Source organism: Schistocerca piceifrons, chromosome 5 (assembly GCF_021461385.2).
Source record: "Schistocerca piceifrons isolate TAMUIC-IGC-003096 chromosome 5, iqSchPice1.1, whole genome shotgun sequence".
In the NCBI taxonomy this organism is placed as follows: Eukaryota; Metazoa; Arthropoda; class Insecta; order Orthoptera; family Acrididae; genus Schistocerca; species Schistocerca piceifrons.
Window position 1 is genome coordinate 306827266 of NC_060142.1, and position 24375 is coordinate 306851640.

The 24375-nt window shown below is 43.7% G+C and overlaps 1 protein-coding gene across 1 annotated transcript in view; it reads right to left on the minus strand.

Annotated features, from left to right (window-relative positions):
* LOC124798514 (lysosomal acid glucosylceramidase-like) overlaps positions 1–24375 on the minus strand; it is a 249659-nt gene that overhangs the window by 188946 nt on the left and 36338 nt on the right. The window contains exon 2 of the mRNA XM_047261957.1: positions 4709–4763. Within this exon, the coding sequence (XP_047117913.1) occupies positions 4709–4760 (52 nt within the window). The 5' untranslated portion in view covers positions 4761–4763. The remainder of the gene's footprint in view (positions 1–4708; positions 4764–24375) is intronic.

Consider the following 24375-nt stretch of genomic DNA (forward strand, 5'->3'; position numbering starts at 1 on the left):
GTGCTACGAAGCGCACCATGGGCTCTACGTCGTGGAAGAGGTGATGCCGCACGTGAAGATAAGCCTTCATTTTACAATTACAGGACTTATCTGACATTTCGTAAAGATATTCTGGCGTTGGAGTGTTGCAGTTGTAAAGCGCATACCCGGAAACTGAAAGTGCACGGTTTCGAATCGCTGTCGGACTACGGAATAACTCCGTCTGGCTTTAACCTAGCCGTCGCCTCCCAGTCTGGAACTGCACGTGGTTCGGATTCCACATTAAACTGTACGTTTCCGTTCCTTGGTTGAATTACTGGGGTAGGTCTGGGGCATACAAGTCCCTGAAGAAGAGAAACTTGCACCAGGCTATTGAATCCACGGAATTAATAATGTCTGGTGTTGGAATTGGTAACAGTCTACTCAGAACGGTATGCGCATGGTCCTGCGAAACTTCACGACAATGCTAACTCTCACACTAATTCGGCGAACTTTGCTTTATTGCTTATAGAGTGGTCCCAGCCTGGTATTAATTACCGCCTGAGGGGTAAAATGTAGGTAGTTCTCCAAATGGACCATAAATTGCTTCATTATTCATTTAGCAACAATAAATGAAATCACTGACAGCACAACTCAACAATGACTATGTGATGGCTTCTTCACTGTTGTAGGGACTACACAATATTATCATTATTTTTGGGAGCGATTGGACACTGTCGGGTAATGCTATTCTGTTCAACTCTTCAGAGTTGACAGACAGCTCTCATTTCTTCTTTTGCGAATTCTTTTTCTATCTTCAGTCCACTTTGTTCCTGGTCTGGTAGTGACATCATTCTCTGGCAATACTTTCCAGTTGCTAATTTTTTTGTCTGCATAAGTTTCTGTCGAAAATGGCTGCTGCACTTATATGAAACTTTTTTAAATCGTTTCTGACGTCCTGAAACCAGGTTATGGTTCTGAGTTACTCTATATATATACCGCAATTATTATTATTATTGACAGTGGACAGGCACAAAGCATTGACAGCCTTAAGTCTTCCAGTTTCTGCCAGCAGTCAACTGATTTACAGACAGTAAGTACAGTGCAACAAATTTTTAATTGGCTGATATTAAATAGTAGTGCAAGATGTGGGTGAAGCAAGTGTCGCTAGAGAGAGGAGTTTTACAGAGGAAGCATGCTTTGTAGTGAGTATCTACCTGTTACCTTTCTTTTCTGTGAAGGATTTGAAGGCAGCGCTCACGATACACTGAGATGTGTTTCATCAGTGTATAAAAAGCGGTTGTTAGCAATAAGCGGTACCAGTTGAGTGATTGGCTCAATAGTTTACGGTTTAATAAAACACCTACCAAAAACTAAATATCATTTATGTTTCATCATTTTAAAATCTTTTTCTTCCCGAAGTTCAGTTAGGCGGTAATGCTAATTGTTATTGTGAATGATGGGGGGTGGGGGGAGGGGGGGAAGGGGGGAGTTGCAGTCGGCAGGCGGTGGGTACTCTCTAACTTCCGATTGCACTCGGTCTTACCGTTCTCAGTTTTGCTCAGTACACTTTTTGCCACGAGGAGAGGAGTTGTAAGCTCCACCTGCTTGACCGTGGTCATGTTTTTGCTCATCAGTGCATCCAGCACTAGTGTGGTGCTGCGTGCACTAATGAGCCAAAACATGACCACGGTCCATCACAAGGCTGAATGTCGGGTGGTGGTGTGGCAGGCACGTGACGCCGAAGAGTGGAGTAGAAACAAATGGGGAATCATTCCTCTCAACAGGTTACTATTTGAGTTGTGAAAAGCCTCCATATTATTTCTTTTCCTCGGAACAAGTGAACTCCCTAGTGAGACTTCCTTCTGTCGTCGCATCGGCCACACATCGTTGCGTAGATAGGTCTCCGCTTCCGTTCTCTCCCAAAGCATGCACAAACACCTGAACCAGCTCATACACCTTCCTGTTAACCAGCTTGGATTCCACCCAAAATTTCCTTCTGATGGCCAACTCCCATACCTTACAAATTTCCTATCCCATCAATTTAACAACAGAATACCCACAATTCTGATGCCTCTGACCCTGAAAAAGTCCATTATATCATATATCTTTCCAGCCTTTTCTTCAAAATCCAGACATCTGCACTTCCCATCTTATTGGTTCCTTTTTATCTAATCATACGTCATTTGTCACACAGACTTCAAAGCAATACTTATAAAAATGGACATTGATGGATGGTCCAGATAGGAGGTTGCCAGATAGACGTTTGGACTCCTTAACAGAATACAACCATTCATTTCTTCTAGGGCATGATTTTTAGACCACGAATGTACCCATTGGTCAAAAAAAATTCTGTTGCAGGAACGATTTACACTGTTTCTGGAAGATAATTCATCCCTGAAGCCTGGTCTAATTTCAGAATTTCTGTAGTGGCTTCAGTTTTCGTGTAATAGCGGTTTTTGTAAATACTTACGACTGCCTATATACTGCATACTGATGAGCCAAAAGTTTAAGACTATTGCACACCATGAGATTTAATGCAGCCCGATGGCGTTATGCGCACTTGATATTATTAGGGAAAGGATACAGGGTTATTTTTTAGTATCTCAGAGGTTTCAGAACATGGCTAAGAGAAAAATCAAAGCACCTATCAGCGTACAGAGCATCTCTCCATGAGCTCAAGTCACATAGCAGATCGTTAATAGGGAAGCCGTCTGTGGCGCGACAAACATCAGTATGTGCGTGTGTGCACAAAGACAGCATCCCACTTTGGAAAGTTGTCCATTGGGTTGATTTTTTGCAGTACGGAGCGACTGAGTTGTCTAGATGTTCTGACAAGCCTGCCTCCTAGTGCACGCCACGGTGCATATCACGAATCGAAATTTAGAGACCGTTTCTAACCACTGGTATGTGTGATTCTGCTCTATGTCTTGTACTTTTTGCGCAGTCATCTTCTGAAACTCCAGGGGTAATTATGAATAACCTAGGGTAAGAGGAGCAGAGGCTAATGGGGAATCATTCCCAAATGCGGAAAGCCACTGACTTGAGTCTCTTTGGCAAAGGACAGATTGTCACAGCCAGGCGACTGGGGGCGAGCATCTCGGATATGGCCAAGCTGGTCTGCTGTTCACGTGCTACTGTCGTCATCATTTGTGGGAAGTGACTGAAAGGCAGTGGGACCATTATTTTAGGTGACAATGTATTTGACATTGACGTTTCAGAAGATGAAGGGCGGAAACTTGACTGCTCCATAGAGCAAGGTAGACAGGGCAGATCTGCCAACAGACTACAATGCTGGTGGAAGCAGAAGCATATCAGAGCATACCATTCAGTACACACTGTTGATCATGGAACTCTGCAGCAGATGACCCCTATGTGTTCACATGTTGACCCAACGACATCATCAGTTACGATTGCAATTGGCATGGGGTCATCGAGATTGGAAGGTGGATCAGTGGAAACGTGTCGCTTGGTTGAGTGAATTACGTTTATTGACACACCAGGTCGATGGTCCCGTCTTGGTAAGCAATCATCCAGGCAAATTGTTGTTCAAGACATTCACCATGCCTTGGACATAGATCATTGAGGGCAATGCTACGCTATGGAGAAGCTTCACCTGGGCTCCCATGGGATCTGTGGTAGTAGCTGAAGGCACCATGACAGCTTTGGACTACCTGAACGTTAGTGTGAACCACCTGCATCCCTTCACACTTGATGTCCTTTCCAGTGGCGAGGGTCTCTACCAGCAGGATAGCGGTTCGTGTCACGAATCCACAATCGTGCTAAGGGTTTGAGGAGCACGAGACTGCACTAATAATGTCTTTACCATCATATTCGCCTGGTCGAAGTGCAATGGAACGCATCTTGGACGCCGTCAGGCGCTAGCTGCCCATAATTTACAGGAGTTCTGTGACCATTGCGTAAACACATGATACCTACAAAGGAATTGCAACTCCATGCCTTGCCGAATCGCTGCTGTATTGCATTCCAAAGATGAAGCAACATGTCATTAACCTGGTGGTCACAGCGTGTTGACTCATCAGAGAATGTATTGAAGTGAAACGTGGACTACTGAAAATCTAGTAATAATAAAGGAGCAGCATACGAAATATGGTGTCAAAAATCACGTGGAAAAATAATAAGCAAAAAGGACTTCGCGGAAGATCTCAATTCAGCTTATTCAATCATTGTCATTAAAGACAATGTGCAAGCTTAGTCTGCACGAAGATGTGGAACGAAATCTTTCATAACAAAATGTAAGGAAATACTCTGGTATTCACAACAAGTGATTTAGGGAAGCATTTATGATATGAAGACAGATGGCTGGGTGAGGATATGAAGTTGCTCCTCCCACCTAATGTCGCATTATATTATACACTGAATCACATAGACATTTTCAGCTTTTGTAGTCCTGTCTTCCTCAGTTGCGTGTAATATTACGGTATATTGATAATTTTTACTCATATAGCTTGATCGAAGTGAACTACTAGAGCGAGCAGTCGCAGAACAGATGAACGAAAGCTCCATGTCACAGTGCCACATGAGAGACCCAGAGTCTGAGTAAATACTGGCGAAATAAAAAATACGCAGATTATTTTTTTAACGAAATTACAGAAAAACTTAAAATTTTATAATTATATGGTTACTCATTATGTGGTATGCATTTTGTTCTACACGGCATACAGCTGATTTATTGCTGCAGTTTCTGAGCTTTCATTTTTCTTACATGTAGCTGTAACAGATATCTTACCTGCAGAAAAAGTTAGGACAAAGAGAGCAGCCAGTGCATGCAGGAGCTCCATAGCCTGCAATAAAAAAAAAAAAAAAAAAAAAAACATGAGTATCGAGTGATAGTGATGCAAACGTATTTTATTTTTAAAAATTTAAAGTTCACAAATTAGCCTTGATTTACCAAATGAAACGTATGGAAGGACTTTCTTTCAGTGTACTTCATTCCGATGCTCTCTACACTATGACATTAGGGGCAACTGTACTGTAAGTGTGGACCCTTGCTCTTTATTAAGAACTCCTGATACGCTGGCAACTATAAATAATATTGTCAACTAAATTTCCCTCAGGAACTACGAGGGTTGGCCAGAAAGTAACGCACCGCATTTCTTTTTTCAGCCGAAAACAATGCTACGAATGCGAAAAGTTTCCGTCACTTTCGACAGATAGCGTAGCTGCAGGACAGTTTCAAAATGGCGTCTTTAAGCGATGTACGTTTCAAGCAACGTGCCGTCATTGAATTTCTCACGGCAGAGAAAGAAATTGTGGGGAATATTCACAAACGCTTGTGCAAAGTCTACAGAGCATCTTCTGTCGGCAGAAGTACAGTTAATCGCTGGGCACAGAGGGTGAGGTCATCAGAAAGCGGTTCGACGGACCTCCACGATTCGCAGCGTCTCGGGAGCCCATCCACAGCTGTCACACCTGACATGTTGCAGCGAGCTGATGTTGTCATTCGCTATTAAAGGATACTATTCGTGGAAGACATTTTGAGGACAGTGAGGAGGTGAACCACACCGTGAAGCACTGGCTCCTCCAGCAGGACAAGTATTGGTACCGACAGCGCATAAACGCCCTTGTTTCGCGATATAGGAAGGCCATAGAACGGGATGCAGATTACGTGGAAAAATAAGGTGTGTAGATAAAATAGCATTCTTTTGTGTGTGTGTGTAATTCTCATTGTTCAATAAAGAACTGTTGAAAAAAAATGCGGTGCATATTTTCATTAAAAAAATCGCATCTTCTGCTTCACCCCCTTAAGTGTTCAATTTCCAAACAAAACTGAAACACGTATATTTTTATTTGCAAATCGAGAAGTCAGATACCAATGTTCATAGGAGTAGCTTTAAAAAAACTTTGGTAGCCTAGTTCTTTAGTAACGATATATTTTCAAAAAAAAAGCTTTCACTCACTATTCCAACCTTATAGGGTTAAATTTCCAAAAATGCAGAAACACGTATTTCTCTATTTCTGACCGAGAAACCAAATTCAAATTTTGTAGGTCCAGCTTCAAAATTGCTTAATAGCGACACTTAAAAAACAAAAAAACCTTCATCCCCTACTTCAACACGTTAGGGTTGGAATTCCGAAAAATCCCTTATTAAAGGACGCCTACAGCATAAGATCCACTACTCCCCCAAGTTCAAGTTTCTATTCTTGGCGGTTTCGGCTGGGCGATGGTGAGTCGGTCAGTCAGCCTTTCATATATAGAGAAGAAAAGACATTTTTACTCTTTTGAGACAGAAATCGTAAGCTGGACGTTTAATACTAACTGCCAGAAAATGCAAAGTAAATGACTTTGTGCTAAACTTATGTTATGCATACTTATTTGTTGTTCATACAAGTCAAAGTGAAGTATAAAAATAAGTATATAAATAAATTCTCAAAACTTTACTGAATCATAGAATTCGTTTTATATAACACTTACATTTGTTGCTTTGGTGAATAAGTTCGTAGCGTATTTCCATACGTTTAACAAGCGCATCAGATGCACATAATCATCGATAATCAATTCTCCTGCGCTATATACAAACAGTTCGCCAACGCTGGTGTAAGTTTTCGATTCCGTGACAGTAGAAATCAGGTGGTTTTGAGGCCTAGAACTAGCGAGACATGTTGGGACCGCATTTTCATCCGGAAAAGATGTTCCTTGAAGGCTGTTCGACAGAGAGCGTAACAGGTAAAAATGTGAGGGCGTAAGATCAAGTGAATAAGGTGGGTGCGGGATAACTTCCCAACCCAATTCCCATATGATGTTTTTTGTCTGTATAGCAGAAAGCGGGCGGGCGTTATCGTGGAGTTGCATCATTTCACACAGTCTTTCTGGTCGTTATTCTTGTATTGTGCCTAAAAGAGTTGTTGACAATAAATGTCATAAGCAGTTCTTAATACATCACACCGTCGCTGTTCCACCGAATGATAGCATTATCTTTTGTACACTCATGCTCATAAATTAAGTATAACTGCAGGATGTGGTGCCACACAACGTGGCACTACACAAAATTGGCGCTAATAGCACAGGCACATAGGGAACACACACGACACAGATCTGTAAGTCTACGGTATTGGTGATAAGTTGAGAAAACCGACCCGAAACACATGTGCTACAAAATGCCACTGTTTCCTGCGCATGTACACCGACATCAATATGGGATATGATCACCGTGCACCCGGACACAGGCCGCACAACGAGTTGGCATACTCTGAACCAGGTGGTCGAGCAGCTACTGGGGTATAGCCTCTCATTCTTGCACCAGTGTCTGTCGGAGCTCATGAAGTGTCATAGGTGTTTGAAGACGTGCAGTGATACTTCGACCGAGAGCATCGCAGACGTGCTCGATGGGGTTTAGGTTTGGAGAACAGACAGGCCACTCCATTCGCCTGATATCTTCTGTTTAAAGGTACTCCTCCACGATGGCAGCTCGGTGGGGCCGTGCGTTATCATCCATCAGCATGAAGGTGGGACCCACCGCACCCCTGAAAAGGCGGACATACTGGTGCAAAATGACGTCCCAATACACCTGACCTATTACAGTTCCTCTTTCAAAGACATGCAGGGGTGTACGTGCACCAATCATAATCCCACCCCACACCATCAAACCATGACCTTCACACAGTCAGTTTCAAGGACATTAAGGGGTTGGTATGTGGTTCCCGGTTCGCGCCAGATGAAAACCAGGCGAGAATCACTGTTCAGGCTACATCTGGACTCGTCCGTGAACATAACCTGGGACCACTGTTCCAATGACCATGTACTGTGTTCTTGACACCACGATTTACAGGCTCTCCTGTGACCAGGGGTCAGTGGAATGCACCTTGCAGGTCTCCAGGAGAATAAACCATGTCTGCTCAGTCATCTGTAGACTGTGTGTCTGGAGACAATTGTTCCAGTGGCTGCGGTAAGGTTCCGAGCGAGGCTACCTGCAGCACTCCGTGGCCGTCTGCAGGCACTGATAGTGAGATATCGGTCTTCTCTTGGTGCTGTACACTGTGGACGTCCTGTCTGCTGAAATCGTTGCCATAATCTTGAGATCACACTTTGTGGCACATGGAGGGCCCGTGCTACGACTTGCTGCGTTTGAACAGCCTCCAGTCGCCCTAGTACTCTACTCCTCATAACGTCATCAAATTGTGTTGTTTGAGTAATTTTCAACACTAAGTCACCATTACCACGTCTGGAAACGCCTGCACACTTACTCGCTGGACCGTACTCTGACGTGCACCAACACACCGCTGCGTATGTTGACTGCTGCTAGCAACACCGTGCGACGACCGCAGGTGAAATGCACCGCATGGTCATACCCCAGGGTGATTTAAGCCCGCTACACAGGATAGGAATGGTCGGTGTTGTTCACGAGCCAAATGATGACGAACAAGCAGAGATGCACATATGGCCACCTGCTGTTTTTCGTGCGGCACCCTTACACTAAATTTTTGGACCTTCCCGATTGCACGCAAATGTTGCACGATAGTGGAATGGTCCAGTTCACCACTTTTGCCAGTTCTCGAAAACAATGGCGTGCGTCATTGTGGATTAATGCGTTCAAACAATCTTCATTAAGTCCCAAAGGTATTCTTGAACATGGAGAGTCCCTAATGTCAAAATGCAAAATGATCCTCCTTACAATGAGGAAACCATTTTCTTGCCGTGCTCTGTTCAATGGCGTTATTTCTATATCCGGCGGATATGTTTGTGGCTGTCTCCGCTACTCACCCCTCTATTGAAATTAAACAGAAGACTATGTCGGAAATGTTTCGATTTCCCTGTTTGGCACTCCATTTTATAGCGTCCAACCTTCACTCACTATTTCCAAATGCCAATATTTAAACTCAAATAGCAACAGTTCACTACAAATAAAAAATGATAATAGATAAATAAAGTCGTAGCAATCGGAATACCAAACGCCACGAAATTATGCAACAGCCTAACACGTACCCATTCCGCAAGCAACTGTACGGTGCGTGGCGGAGGGCACCCTGTAATACTGCTAGTAATTTCCTTTCCTGTTCCACTCGCAAAACGAGCGAGGGCCATATTTACTGGTATCTTATCTTCGTGGTCCTTACGCGATATGTACATTGGCGGTAGTAAAATTGTTCTGCAATCAGCTTAAAATGCTGGTTCTCTAAACTTTCTGAACGGCGTCCTCGAAAAGAACGTCATCTTTCACCGAGGAATTTCCGTTTGAGTTCCTGAATATGATCTTGTCTTTGCCGCCCATAAGGCAGCGATATACAGGGCGCGAGCAGGGCTGGTTCGAGAATGTTTTTGACCACAAGCGACATATTATTTGGTGCCTCATGCCGCCCCCCCCCCCCCCTCCACCTGTTCCCTCCCTCTATCACGCCCCCTTCCCTTCTACGCTGAAGCGCCAGAAAAGCTGGTATTGGCATGCGTATTCAAATAAAGAAAGATGTAAACGGGCAGAATACGGCGCTGCGGTCGGCAATGCCTACATAAGACAACACTATCTGGCGCAGTTCTTAGATTGGTTACTGCTGCTACAATGGCAGGTTATCAAGATATAAGTGAGTCTGAACGTGGTGTTGTAGTCAGCCCACGAGCGATGGGACACAGCATCTCCGAGGTATCGATGGAGTTGGGATTTTCCCATACGACCATTTCACGAGTTTACCGAGAATATCAGGAATCCGGTAAAACATCAAATCCCCGACATCGCTGCGGTCGGAAAAAGATCCTGCAAGAACGGTACCAACGACGACTGAAGAGCACCGTTCAACTTAACAGAAGTGCAACCCTCCCCCAAGTTGCTCTAGATTTCAATTCTGGGCCATCAAAATATGTCAGCATACGAATCATTCAACGAATTATCATTGATACGGGCTTTCGGAGCCGAAGGCCCACTCATGTACCCTTAATGACTGCACGTCACAAAGCTTTACGCCTCGTCTGGACCTGTCAAAAAATGGTTCAAATGGTTCTGAGCACTATGGGACTAAACTTCTGAGGCCATCAGTCTCCTAGAACTTAGAACTACTTAAACCTAACTAACCTAAGTACATCACACACATCCATGCCCGAGGCAGGATTCGAACCTGCGACCGTAGCGGTCGCGCGGCTCCAGACTGAAGCGCCTAGAACAGCTCGGCCACTCCGGTCGGCCCTGGACCTATCAACACCGACATTGGACTGTTGATGACTGGAAACATATGCCTGGTCGGACGAGTCTCGTTTCAAATTGCGTCGAGCGGATGGGAGTGTACGGGTACGGAGACAACCTCATGAGTCCATGGACCCTGCATGTCAGCAGCGCACTGTTCAAGCTGGTGGAGGCTCTGTAATGGTGAGGGATGTGTGCAGTAGGAGTGATATAGGACCCCTGATAACGTCTAGATACGACTCCGGCAGGTGACACGTATGTAAGCACCCTGTCTGATCACCTGCATCCATTCATGTCCATTGTGCATTCCGACGAACTTGGGCAATTCCAGCAGGACAATGCGACACCCCACACATCCAGAATTGCTACCGAAAGGTTCCAGGAACACTCTTCTGAGATTAAACACTTCCGATAGCCACAAAACTCGCGAGACATGAACATTATTGACCATATCTAGGATGCCTTGCAACGTGCTGTTCAGAAAAGATCTCCACTCTGTCGTACTCTTACGGATTTATGGACAGCCCTGCAGGATTAATGGTGTCAGTTCCCTCCATCACCACTTCAGACATTTTTCGAGTCGATGCCACGTCGCGTTGCGACACGTCTGCTTGCTAGCGGGGGCCGTGCACGATATTAGGCAGGTGTACTTGTTTCTTTGGCTCTTCAGTATATAAGCAGCACACTCTGCTGTAGCAAGGAGAAGAAGGGAACCAGCGGAAAAATGCTTATGTTGGAGCACGAAAAAGGCGAGTAAGTTCCTCTTTAAAAGAGTCTGACTGAAAAGTAGGGAACCAGTTGCAACTTGCGTTTGTGGGCCAACAGCGAGTTGTGTAGCTTATGATTCAGTTCTGTAATTCATTCTAATAATTAATCACCATTTTGAGACTGGTCACCATGCATTATGTTTTGTGGCACCGTTGTTACAGTTTCGATAACGCCACACACCGTCAGGTGACTTGCGGAATATGGATGTAGATGTAGATGTAGTGTTTTGTCCACCTTCTATAATGAAATAATAAAGAACCAGTTGTATAAAAGAAATTTAATTTCTTCACCGGTTTCGGGCAATTAGTGCCCTTCTTCGGAAGGTTATGACTGTCGCATTATTTTCGAATGTCAATAATAAAGTGCATTCACGAGAATGCCATGCCCGAAAGTAGGTATACGTCAGCGTAATTGCTAGACATTCCCTGAATAGCTATTACATATTTAAATAAATTTACAGCAGTCTTTGAACAAATTTTATCTAGATACGTAAATGTGTGTATAAACAGAACAGTATTCACTGCTAACCAGCCTGTCGTTCTATTGTTATACAAACTGCTTCCGTTCTTTAGGTATGTCGGACATTTTGTGACATTTCTGCTTGCAATTGAGAACGGCCATAAAACCGAAATCATGATTGTGTGAAATAAATTAACAGCAGCTTACAGTTTAGTGGCGGAAATTTCTTTCAAAACGGTTGCGTATGTAGCAGGAATGCCGCGAGTCCGCAGTTAGTATCGCGAACTCGTTTACTCGTTCTCCTTTCTAAGCGGGTCGAGTCCACTTGTACTTGACAACCGACTGAGGTGACGAGTAGGCTATGGCGGAGACTCGCGAGTAGAGACTACGGGCACAAGCAGACGGTGAGTTCGGAGATGACGTCACAGGACTTGTTGAAGCGTTTAAAGCGACTGTACGGAGCTCACTTCTACCCTCTAATAGGAAAGCGGCCTACTATATCGTCTTTTTTTCCTTTATTGCATTTCGATCCCCCACCCCCAGAGGGGGGCAGGCTGGCAGCAGCGTAATATGCTCCTCTACAGCCTGTTAAAAAACAGAATGAGAATATAAACAAACAAGAAAAACCGGCAATAAAACGGTGACATTGTAAAAAACTGTAAAATGGCGGAAAATCGTGGAATTTAAAACATAAAAAGAACTGCAGTGACGATGCGGATGAAGACACGAAGTATACAAGCACAATTAAAAACCACGGCGTCAGTCTGGTTTCTGTTCGCATGAGATAAAAAACACAACTAGCAACAGTATGGTGGCTGTCTGCAACACTGACAGGGGACGCACAACACTGAACATTCACTTATAACAGCACTATACAGGTGACACGACGGCAGATGTGGGGGGGGGGGGGGACCCGGACCTATGAAGGAGGAAAGGGGGTGGAGAAGAAAAGAAAAAAAAGGGGAGAGCCAAAGGAGGGAAGGGACATAGAAAAAGAGGGGGCTAGGTGGACGTGAGAAGGAGTGGGAAAGGCAGTGGAAGGGAGAGCAAAAGGACTAGGGGGAGAGAAGGGAGGCAGAGAGAGGATAGGTGGGGAAAAAACAAGACAGAGGGGGGGGGGGAGAAGCAGCCCAGGGAAAGGACAGAGGAAGGGAGGGGGAGGTGAGCATCAGAGTTGATAGTAGGAATAAATGGAAGGAGAGAGGGCATAATCTGGGAGAGGGAGTCAACGGAAGCCACCCTGGGAAAGGAGATGAGGGGTGTAGAGGTGAAGGGTAGGGGGGACACAACGGTGAAGGCATGGCAGAGGGCGGTGGTTGGAGAGGAGAGGAGCAACCAGCAGATGGATCAAGGCGGTGGGAGGTGTAGAGGATGCATATGTGTTTGAGGAAAAGGAGCAGATGGGGGAAAGGAATCAGTTCTTTGAAGATCCGCGTGAGGGACAGGAGGCATATACGGAAGGCGAGGCGGAGTGCATGGTGCTCGAGGATCTGGAGGGAATTATAGAAATTCGGGGGGGTGGGGGCTATATCGAAATGGGACTGGCATAGCAGAGGATGGGAACTATATCGTCTACTTGTTGGCGATTTTAAAGCGACTGTACAGAGCTCACTTCTGATCTCTGACAGGAAAGCAGCCTACTATGCGAATGCGTGGTGTCTGTTCCTGTGGACATGTCCAAAAGGACAGACACCACTCTATCATATAACTGATTCACCTAGGTGGGCAACAGATCCACCTTCTTCAGTTAGGGTGCACAAATACGTCTGACCTCCTGCGGGAATCTCAGATTAGCGAGCATGGAGAAAATGGATTGGGACTGTGCCGCTCGATGGGAGTGTGAGTCCGCCGTGAGGTGTGCTGAGATTGTCTGCATTGTGGGGAACCATGTGTTCTGGATGGCGTGGTGATTAAAGCAATTGCCTAGTAAGGACGAGATCCTGGGTTCGAACCCTGGTCTGACACACATTTTCACTCGACGTTACTGATTCCGTGTAATGTCCCGATATAGTTGACACCAGTAATCCCTTTCCTCCCCCCCCCCCCCCTCCCTCCACCATCAATTTACATATAAAGCGAAATACACTGCTGAGTTCTGAATGCTCATGACACAAACCTACATCTCAATACCTTTGATTCTTCATGAATGTTTATAGGACTATTTTTTCTAGTTTTGATCAGTACTATTCCTGAATACTGTGAGAACCATTTTTTAACTCCTTGTATAGATACAATCAATTATTTTAGGATTTTCACAAATGTTGACGATCTAGGATTTGAAACCTTGTCCGTAACGGATGTCGAAGCTGTCCACAAACAAAGAAGTTTGAAGGCATTAATGTATTTTTGGGCACGACAAGATTGAGTCCTTACGTTTTGCTCAAGTGCATCGACTGATAAGAAACAGAATGCCTGAGGTTGGGGAGTGTCTGTCTCGTCAGTCTGAGTACATGACTGTTCAGTTAACTGCATGGATTGTGCTCGCCGTTTACTAATCCAGCAACTGCTCGACACTACAGACCCCTCTTTCAGCAGGTCAGATTTAGTTACGAAGGGCTTAGCAGTTTCATGCTGAGGATGTGATTCGTATATAGTTCAGAGTGTGGCACTTACGGATCATTGCCTTCAATGGCATCTATTAGTATCATATGCAAAATATGACACATGTAGAGCTGTACGTTTTTCATTTTCCTCCACTGGAATACGGCTGCACTGAAAAAAATTTGACATTTCTCAACACAATGAGTAACTTCTTTCATTATCATGATATTCTTGAAGTTTTAAATCAATGTTAACTACAAAATGGAACGTTTTGTTCATATTATCACAGTAGGCATGCACAATAAATCGGCTAAGCCAATGATATTCAGAATTAGAGTATTATCATATATATATATATATATATATATGTACAGTACTTACCAATTGGAAAGTTTGAAACATATAAAGATAAACATGCACACAAAAAGTGAAATATGTTCCTCAAGCTGCTGAAACAGTGTTTCATTAGAAGTAATTAAAGTGGACGAAAATCTATCGATACCAACTGCGAAAACTATTTAAAGAGCACAGTGGACAATTTCTGAGCCGTCAACTGACTTACAGAGTGAACATATGAATGTTATCTACCACTTGGCATAGGATTCATAAGGGTGTTTTTGGCTCAGTTTCAACAAAATTTCTTCCGGCAGCATTCGACAAACAAGGCATTGATTGAAACTGTACTAGTGCCATTATCATTATCGTCACCAACATATCCCATTTACTATATGCTGCTGGATCAAATGCCTCCCACAGACAGGTACATATATTGCAGTCTTCATTTCTTCCGAGTTCACTCTGCACAACTGTTCACATTATTTAATTGGGAAATCTGTGAAAATTAGGACTGACAAAACTGTTACACAGCATCTCCCAGTCATCTATAAAGCTAAAAAAAAGTCTTGGATTACCACACTGACAGTTTCAAGAACGACTTCGTCCCTGAAGTCGAAAATTCCAAAACTGAAAAGTTAAAGCGAAAACCTGAAAATGTGTAAGTGTTATTGATTATTATACTAAGGCTCACCGGCCACTTGACCATCTTATTCTTCTGTGCGAGTGTTGAGTATAATGGGCGGGAGCACTACGAATGTAGTGCGGGACGATACGTTGAGAATGTGAGTTTCGCGGGAGGCGTGCCAGAGATAAAATCCCTGCAGTCGCGCTGTCCTCTGTGTCCTCGGTTGCTCGGATAGAGCGTGTGCCGTCTAAGCAGGAGATCCCGGGGTCGAGTCCCAGTCGCGGCACACGTTTTCATCTGTCCCCGTTGACGTATGTCAACGCCTGTAAGCAGCTAAGGTTGTTCATTTCATTGTAATTTATTGATTATTGACATTGCTCTTGCTCGTCTTCCTGGTATATATAGTGATGGCTAATTAAGTAATGACTATTTCGCTGATACAGCCTGTGGATCAAGGAGCGATCCTGACTTATAAGCGCCTTCACATATGCCTGCTCCCTGACGACTGCATAGTGTTCTGCAATGATGAAGACAATGGCAAAAACAATATAAGCGAACAGGTTCTAATGAAACTGAAAACTTACACCAAGTGCCATCAACAACTGAGCTAGAAGCTGAAAGGTCGTTAAATTTATGATCCTTGAGAATCCATGGATAAAGTTTTGTGCCACGATGAAGCAGAATTTCATCTTGTAAGAACAGAAGATTTAGATTTCTAGAGTGCATTTGGAGTTACATCCATGGAGGTTATTCATGATTGGCATGATAAATACACTACTGGCCATTAAAATTGCTACACCAAGAAGAAACTCAAATGATAAACGGGTATTCATAGGACAAATATATTATATTTGAACTGACATGAGATTACATTTTCACGCAATTTGGGTGCATAGATCCTGAGAAATCAGTACCCAGCACAACCACCTCTGGCCCGAATAACCGCCTTGATACGCCTGGGCATTGAGTCAGAGTTTGGATGGCGTGTACAGGTACAGCAGCCCATGCAGCTTCAACACGATACCACCGTTCATCAAGAGTAGTGACTGGCGTTTTGTGACGAGCCAGTTGCTCGGCCACCATTGACCAGACTTTTCAGTTGGTGAGAGATCTGGAGGATGTGCTGGCCAGGGCAGCAGTCGAACAATTTCTGTACCCAGAAACGCCCGTACAGGAACTGCAACATGCGGTCGTGCATTATCCTGCTGAAATGTAGGGTTTCGCAGGGATCAAATGAAGGGTAGAGCCACGGGTCGTAACACATCTGAAATTTAACTGTTCAAAGTGCCGTCAATGTGAACAAGAGGTGACGGAGACGTGTAACCAATGGCACCCCATACCATCACGCCGTATGATACGCCAGTATGGCGGTGACGAATACACGCTCCCAATGTGCGTTTACCACGATGTCGCCAAACACGGATATGACTATCACGATGCTGTAAACAGAACCTGGATTCATCCGAAAAAATGACGTTTTGCCATTCGTGCACCCAGGTTCGTCGTTGAGTACACCATCGCAGGTGCTCCTGTCTGTGATGCAGCGTCAAGGGTAGCCGCAGCCATGGTCTGCGAGCTGATAGTCTATGCTGCTGCAAACGTCGTCGAACTGTTCGTGCAGATGGTTGTTGTCTTGCAAACGTCCCCACCTATTGACTCGGGGATTTAGACGTGGCTGCACGACCCGTTATAGTCATGCGGATAAGATGCTTGTCATCTCGACTGCTAGTGATACGAGGCCGTTGGGATCCAGCATGGCGTTCCGTATTACTCTCCTGAACCCACTTATTCCATATTCTGCTAACAGTCATTGGATCTCGACCGACGCGTGCAGCAGTGTCGCGATGCGATAAACAGCAATCGCGATAGGCTACAATCCGACGTTTATCAAAGTCGGAAACGTGATGGTACGCATTTCTCCTCCTTACACGAGGCATCACAACAACGTTTCAGCAGGCAACGCCGGTCAACTGCTGTTTGTGTATGAGAAATCGGTTGGAAACTTTCCTCATGTCAGCACGTTGTAGGTGTTGCCACCGGCGCCAACCTTGTGTGAATGCTATGAAAAGCTAATCATTTGCATATCACAGCATATTCTTCCTGTCGGTTAAATTTCGCGAATGTAGCACGTCATCTTCGTGGTGTAGCAATTTTAATGGCCAGTAGTGTATGAATAAGATTTGAGTAACTGGGAGGAAATAAAGGAGTTCTCAACGAAGAAGAGGAAGTCACTATATACACTATATGTTATATTCCTAATTATACTTTCAGATAATTACTTTAGAAAACATTTCAATAACTCTGACTTTCAATAATTTGTGCTGGAGCGTAACAATTAGTTCTAATTTGTGCGGCTTTATTATACGAGGTGTGGCTAGAAAAAAACCGGACTAGTACTGGTGAAACAATAAAACGAATGCAATAAGGCTGAAAGTCGCGTGGCCTGTCACGTGACTCTCGCTCCGCCTAATGCTCGAGTTTCATCTGCCTCCTGCACTCAGTCTGCCCGTGGCGTCTGTTTTAAGTAGTTGACGTTTTGTCTGTGCGTCGGAAAATTTTGAGTGTACAGGAAGAACAGCGTGTTAACATCAAATTTTGTTTCAAACTAGGAAAATCTGCAAGTGAAACGTTTGTAATGTTACAAGAAGTGCACGGCGATGATTGTTTATCGCGAACACAAGTGTTTGAGTGGTTTAAACGATTTAAAGATGGCCGCGAAGACACCAGTGATGACACTCGCACTGGCAGACCATTGTCAGCAAAAACTGATGCAAACATTGAAAAAATCGGTAAACTTGTTCGACAAGATCGCCGTTTAACAATCAGAGCAGTGTCTGAGTTAACAGGAGTTGACAAGGAAAGTGTTAGGCAGATTCTTCATGAAAGTTTCAACATGAACAAAGTGTGTTCAAAAATGGTTCCAAAGTGTCTCACAATTGAACAGAAGGAACGCCGAAGAATGATTTGTTCTGACATCCTGGGAAACATTGAAAGTGATCCCACCTTCTTACAAAATCGATGCATTGGAAAACTCCTGGTTCTCCACGACAAAAAAAAGCACGAATGTCAAAATCGAAATTCAAGGCAATGATGATGGTTTTTTTTGACATCAAAGGGATTGTGCACATTGATTGGGTACCAGAGGGACAAACAGTGAATCAGCATTACTACATTAGCGTCCTGGCTACCCTACGTGAGCGAGTACGGAGAAAACGGAACGATTTGTGGAGAAAAAAGTCAGGGATCCTTCACCAAGACAATGTCCCAGCTCACAGTGCGTTGTCAGTGAAGACGGTTTTGGCAAAACACAACATTCCCATCTTAGATCATCCACCCTACTCACCTGATTTGGCCCCCTGTGACTTTTTTCTTTTCCCTAAAGTCAAGTCAGCTTTGAAAGGAACTAGATTTGAGACTGTTGAAGCAGTAAAAGAAAAAGCGACGGAAGTAATGTATGGACTTACCGAAAATGATCTGCAGCATTGCTATGAACAGTGGAAAATTCGTATGGAGCGGTGTAGAGACCGAGGAGGAGAGTACATTGAAGGAGATAACATGAAATTGTAAATAATTGTAAATAAATGTTTTTTCCAGCATCAGTCCGGTTTTTTTCTAGCCGCACCTCGTACACGTTTTCGTCAGCGGTTATTATGCCGCCATGACACTTGACTGGTTTATCACGTCCAGTATCGCCATAACTAGCTAGAACCTCGTCGGGACACTCTTAAGATGAGGGATTTATTTAATATAATTACTTTTTTTTAGAACGCAATTACAGGCTACTTGTTGTGGCAGAGGTAGTTGCTACATCATATTTTTCGGAAGATTTCACCTTTTGCAGTAAGTCTTTCTTCCCTTTTACGTACTTATAAAACTCCATGCAAGTCAGCTTGTAGTTAAACTAGCACTGTAATACTCATTCCACAGTCTTTGACAGCAGTCGATTTCTTTCATCAGTCTACTGGGACGACTTCAGCAAAAATACCCTTTCCACAGTGGCATTTTGTGCAGAAATAGAAAACAAATACTTGCATATTTTTAGCAGTTGGCATTTGCGTTCAAGATTTTAGATTTCCTTAAAAAGGAAAGTATTTACACTTCCATTCTTCGAAGCCACGCTTAGTTTCTAAAAAGCTCTTCAGATACATATTTTCCTGAAAACAATTGTCGTCTGAAATCTTCACACCATTTTTATAGTCAGGTATATAATATTGTTTTTAATCATCACTCAATCTGGGGTTACCGGTAGCGTCGTCAACTCAAATACTTGATATTTATTAAAAGAAATATCCCGTTTCTCTAAACAATCAAGTGCAATGGCATATAAAGCCAGTGTTTCTTCCACAAATTTCGATATCAAATTAATTATTTCGTGGTTAGGGTTCTCATTCTTTAATTTGTTCAAATCTATCTTGGTTAGCATGGCAATAAAACTGGAAGGCTTCCTCTCATTCAGACACTTTTGAGTGTCGATTAATGTGTTTCTTATTTCATTTATCGAGGCTTTATTCTTCTCCGCGCTTTTTATACATTTTCTCGGACAGAGCGTAGTTTGACTGCAGAAACATGAAGTAAATGTCAATGACTGGGCTACTGAAAGAATCTGAAATTATTTTAGGTGTACCATCTTCGACATCAAAAAACTGTTTAAATGAAATCCAAAGCTTTAAGAATTCTCTCAGCTGCGGACATTAACAACAGCCATTTTGTTTTTGAGTGAGATAGAAGAGTCTGATGATTGACTTCAACGTGTAAGCAGAACTCTTTCAGTGCCAGTCCTTACCGTGTATGTTGAAAAATAATTGAATATTTTCGTGACGACTATTTCAGTGTCGACAGTTAAGCCTCCAGCAGCGGTTGATATAGTATTGTGGAGAATATGGGCAGAGTATCCAATTCCTTCTACATTTTTTCTTAGTTTTTCTTTTTTTAGTTTGGCGAAGCACATTCCGCTGGTCACGTCGATGAAGCCCTCCGAAGTTGGTATTGGTATTATTTCCATAAAAGGAGATTAATTTATCTAATGGAATGTGCAGTTATCTTGAAGTGTCTGGACAAAACTTCGCAACTGTCTCGATGTTTCGTCATTCAACGAATCAAACTTCAACAGCTTCTGTTGGATTCCATCAGTTTCAGTAAAGTATTGAATAACTAAAAACACCTTTTCAGCCTTATGGTTCGATGATTCGGTGTGTACACCGTAAAATGAAACTTCTTGCAGTTGTTTTTTGCATTCAGACACGGAGCGTGTTGCGAGAATATTTTTAACAATTACTGGAGCTTTGGTCCTGGCTATAAACTGCATTGCGGCGACTTTGGGGTCAGGATACATTGCGGCATTCAGTTTTATGGTACAGTCAAGAGAGCTGAAGGATTGATGATACTTGACAATTTTATAAGCTGTTGTTAGTCCTGCAGCAGCAACGAGCAATTCTTCCTGGGTATCTCCTTTAATCGTGAATATAGAAATAGGTTTTGAAGTCGATGCTACCGCGAATCTATTTGTGTGATTCTTCGTAGGTATGTGATGCCTCACATCTGCCACCGTGAGTTACTCAGATGAAACAGCTACAAATCTTACATAGCGCTTCCTGATCCGTATGTCCTTTCTTGACAAAAGACCACTCTTTTGTAAAACCATCCGAAAAGTGACCCCTTCTCTTCCCATTCCAAGGCTTTTTCTTAAGCTATGATAAGATGATTAGACGATGAAATGAAATGAGCGTTTGGCGTCATTGGCCGGGAGGCCCCTTACGGGGCAGGTCCGGCCGCCTTGGTGCAGGTCTTATTACATTCGACGACACATTGGGCGACCTGCGCGCCGGATGGGGATGAAATGATGATGAGGACAACACAAGACCCAGTCCCTGAGCGGAGAAAATTCCCTACCCAGCCGGGAATCGAACCCGGGCGCCTTAGGACGGCAGTCCGTCACGCTGACCATTCAGCTGCCGGGGCGCACGATTAGAGGATAAATAGTCGACAATAACACATCCGTCATCAAAATACACGTCACTATACACCTCACGCCCTATGCACCCGAAGTAAACACTAACTTGCATTCGTTGTTCGTATTAAGTTTAGAAATAATCGTCTTATCAGATCGCTGTTCCGATGGGAGTTACCTGATTCTTCCGCGTGGCTCTCCTAAAGTATTTCCAGCCCCGGATTACTGGAGAAGTCTCCGTCGTGACTTCACAAGTCTTCTTGCCTCGGTAGAAAGTAGATTAAGCGACGTTTACTGCTGTTCCCACTGCTGCCTATGGTGTTTGTTACATCTTCGTTCGAATTTTGTCGCTGTTTTGGTTTTCTTCACTCCTTTAGCTACTGGTGTGTGACCGCTAGTCGTGCAGCAGGTCCGGCCAGTATGTGGTCGACCGCCAATGCATCTGGTTGCCGTGTCCACTGACGTGTTTATTTTCGGACTGCCCAGTTGTCGTGTAGAATCACGTTGCTATTCGCCGCAGGCGCTGTTTTAGCGGCGGGGTTCCGGCAATCTGGTGCAGTTCCCTCGTGGGGATATCTCGTGGCAGATGGAGTGCCAGCCTGAGGGCTTTGCTCTGTACGGTTTGCCCATACTACTCCGGCGTACTCCAACATAGGTCTGATGAGTGTTAGATGGAGAAATCTGATATTTTCTCGAATGCCGGCGCTAAATCGAGAAGGTGCTTGCATCCTGGATACAGGAAAAGCAACGTGCAACGACATCTATGAGACGACGAGGTCAACATAGACTTGTTGACGTAAAAAAACTAATGAGGCTGCATTTGTGTGCTGCGCTAACAGATCGCGTTACTTCAGTACTTGAGCCAAGGTCGCAACAGTATTTTCCAAAATCGCGACAAAATTGGATCATGTCAGGTTGTCGGGACAAGAAGGTCCATAACGGTGACGGTCCCAATATATCAGGACAGATGGCCACCTACTCACGTCACAAGGGACCGCAGGTGGATAACACAATCCTGTGTGAGCAGATTAAAATTTGTACTTGGCAGCGGAATGTTCGCTGTTTTGAATCGTCGTAGTGCTTTAAAACTTTATGCTGGACTAGACTCCTTGTGGGCTATCCTCTTAACGATTGGCCTATCGAGGAATGTGATCTCAAAGAGAAACAAATATACGCATTCTGTCGTCACTGGGCGTCGCATGAAAGATGTGATGAGCAGTATTTGCTTGGGCGGACTCCATCTAATAAAGGGAACAAATTACGTGGATGAATCTGCGACCATTATGAACTTTTTACTAATAATGCCATCTATATCGCTTACTGAATTTTCATTTACTACATTTCCGCTATAGTTCTCATCAGATCAAAACTTGTAACTCGTATAGCAAAGTTCAGTGTCAGTTGCAATAAAATCTGTGCCTAAGTAGGAATTCAGCTAAGTTTGATCTGATGTTGTTGCTAGCCAAAACGTCGTAATAACAAAATGCCTTAAGCACTCAAGACAGCAAAAAACTGAAAATATAAAATTGTATTTCAAAATATAGAAAATAAACAGAAACGATGAAGAAAACACTAACTTTTTGGACATTTATACATAAAGAATGACAATAGCCTGTGAAACAGATCTTCAAATATCTCTGGGAAAAGCAGTTAACGACAAGCTGTATCTGAAAAAATATTTTTAAAAAAGATATACACAACATAAAAGAAGAGAAACAGTAGAAAGAGATGTTTTGAGAAGGAAAGTGTTCAATTTAGGAGGATTCCAAGGCAGGAGGAGTAAGAGAACAATTGTGAAGTGATCTGAAGAACAAAAATATATATCCTGAAAAGATGAAGGAATGTCGGAGGAAAACAAAAGAGTAAATGAGAATAAACTGATATTTTCAAATGGCCCTTACACTGTAAAAAAGAGGTCTGACTACATTAGCTAAAGTCGATCCTACGCGAGACTTTGGAGTAATTACAAACAGGAAAATTGCCTGCTATAAACATTACCAGTGAATCAGATAAAACGCAATCACTGTGACTCGCTGTACGAAATAACAACTCTACACGCTTTATCTCTTCTGTAACTCATATGGCCGCTCACTCATCTCAAAATGAACTACCCACTGGTAAGCTACAGCGAGGAAAAATGCTTTCTCGTAAATGTCTAGACATCTTCAGCGTATTGTGAATCTATACATATTACTAAAAGTCCCCCCGCCCCCTTGTTCTTCTGTTTGAAGGCTACTCTCAGGAACGACAATGGGGATTTTGGTACGTTGAACCAATGTAATTGTGGTATAGCATTGTTGATTGAGATATCCCATGGAGTGGGTTCTGCCGCCTGCCGGAAAGGGTGTTCATTCTTCCTCCGCATACAGTGGCCCCTTTCCTGGCGGATATATGAGACGTATGTCGTATGTATATTTTTGAAGTGTCGAGAGGTAATGGATGCGTTGTATAGTGTAGCACTGCGTCGTATAGTGAAGTACTATGTTTGTGTTTTATGATGACGATGAGAAAAGGGAGCCGGCCGCGGTGGTCTTGCGGTTCTAGGCGCTCAGTCAGGAACCGCGCGACTGCTATGGTCGCAGGCTCGAATCCTGCCTCGGGCATGGAAGTGTGTGATGTCCTTAGGTTAGTTAGGTTGAAGTAGTTCTAAGTTCTAGGGGACTTATGACCACAGATGATGAGTCCCATAGTGCTCAGAGCCATTTGAACCATTTATTTGAGAAAAGGGAGAGGGTACTCCTCTCGAGTAAGACTCATGGGTTCGCCCAGCTTAACATCTCCATCCGATGGAAAGATAATCATCAGCAGTCTCACATGCCCTCATCCATGAGACCCTGCAGAGAGGTTAGGAATTTAATCCAGAACACTGGCGCAAAGACTAGTGATCAAGGACTCTATACAATCACCTCTCCTCCTCTGATAATTTTATCCACAACCAGAATATGAGCCGTCTTATCTGGAAGTCGAGCGCCCTCGTATCCGAAGGTGAGTTTTTATACGTTTTTCTCTAGTAGATAGACTGGTTCACGAGGAATGTTTGTATATATAAATTATAATTATAACAATGGCCAGTGTGTAATATACAGGACGTCCCACTCAATCCTCCCCGATTTTAAGGACCCAGGAGAGAAAAACCACAGTAGATACGAAAGTGAAAAATGCAGCACATTGTAGAGCACCTGAAAGAATTTATATTCCCGCGTTAGGAGTGCCAAGTATCGTTGTCAGAGTTCAGCATGGTCGCATGAAGTGAAAATGGCGACTCCACAGCAGTGTGCGCAAGCAGTAGTGTGGTTTTCAGAAACAAAATCGCCGATTACTGTGCAAATAAATTATCATCGTTTGTATGAATGTGATCCACCTGATGTGAAAACAATTAAGGTGTGGTATAGGAAGTTTCTGGTAACAGGAAGCGTTCTGAAACATTCTGGCGGTGCACGTTACGGATTTTCAGAAGAGACAGTGGAGGACATTAGACAAACGTTTCTCAGAAGCCCACGTAAGTCGATTCGTCAAGCATCTAGGCAGTTTGATGGACCTCAATCAACACTGCATCGTGTAGTTCACCAGCATCTTCGTATGTGTGCTTACTAAGTGCAAATTCTGCAACA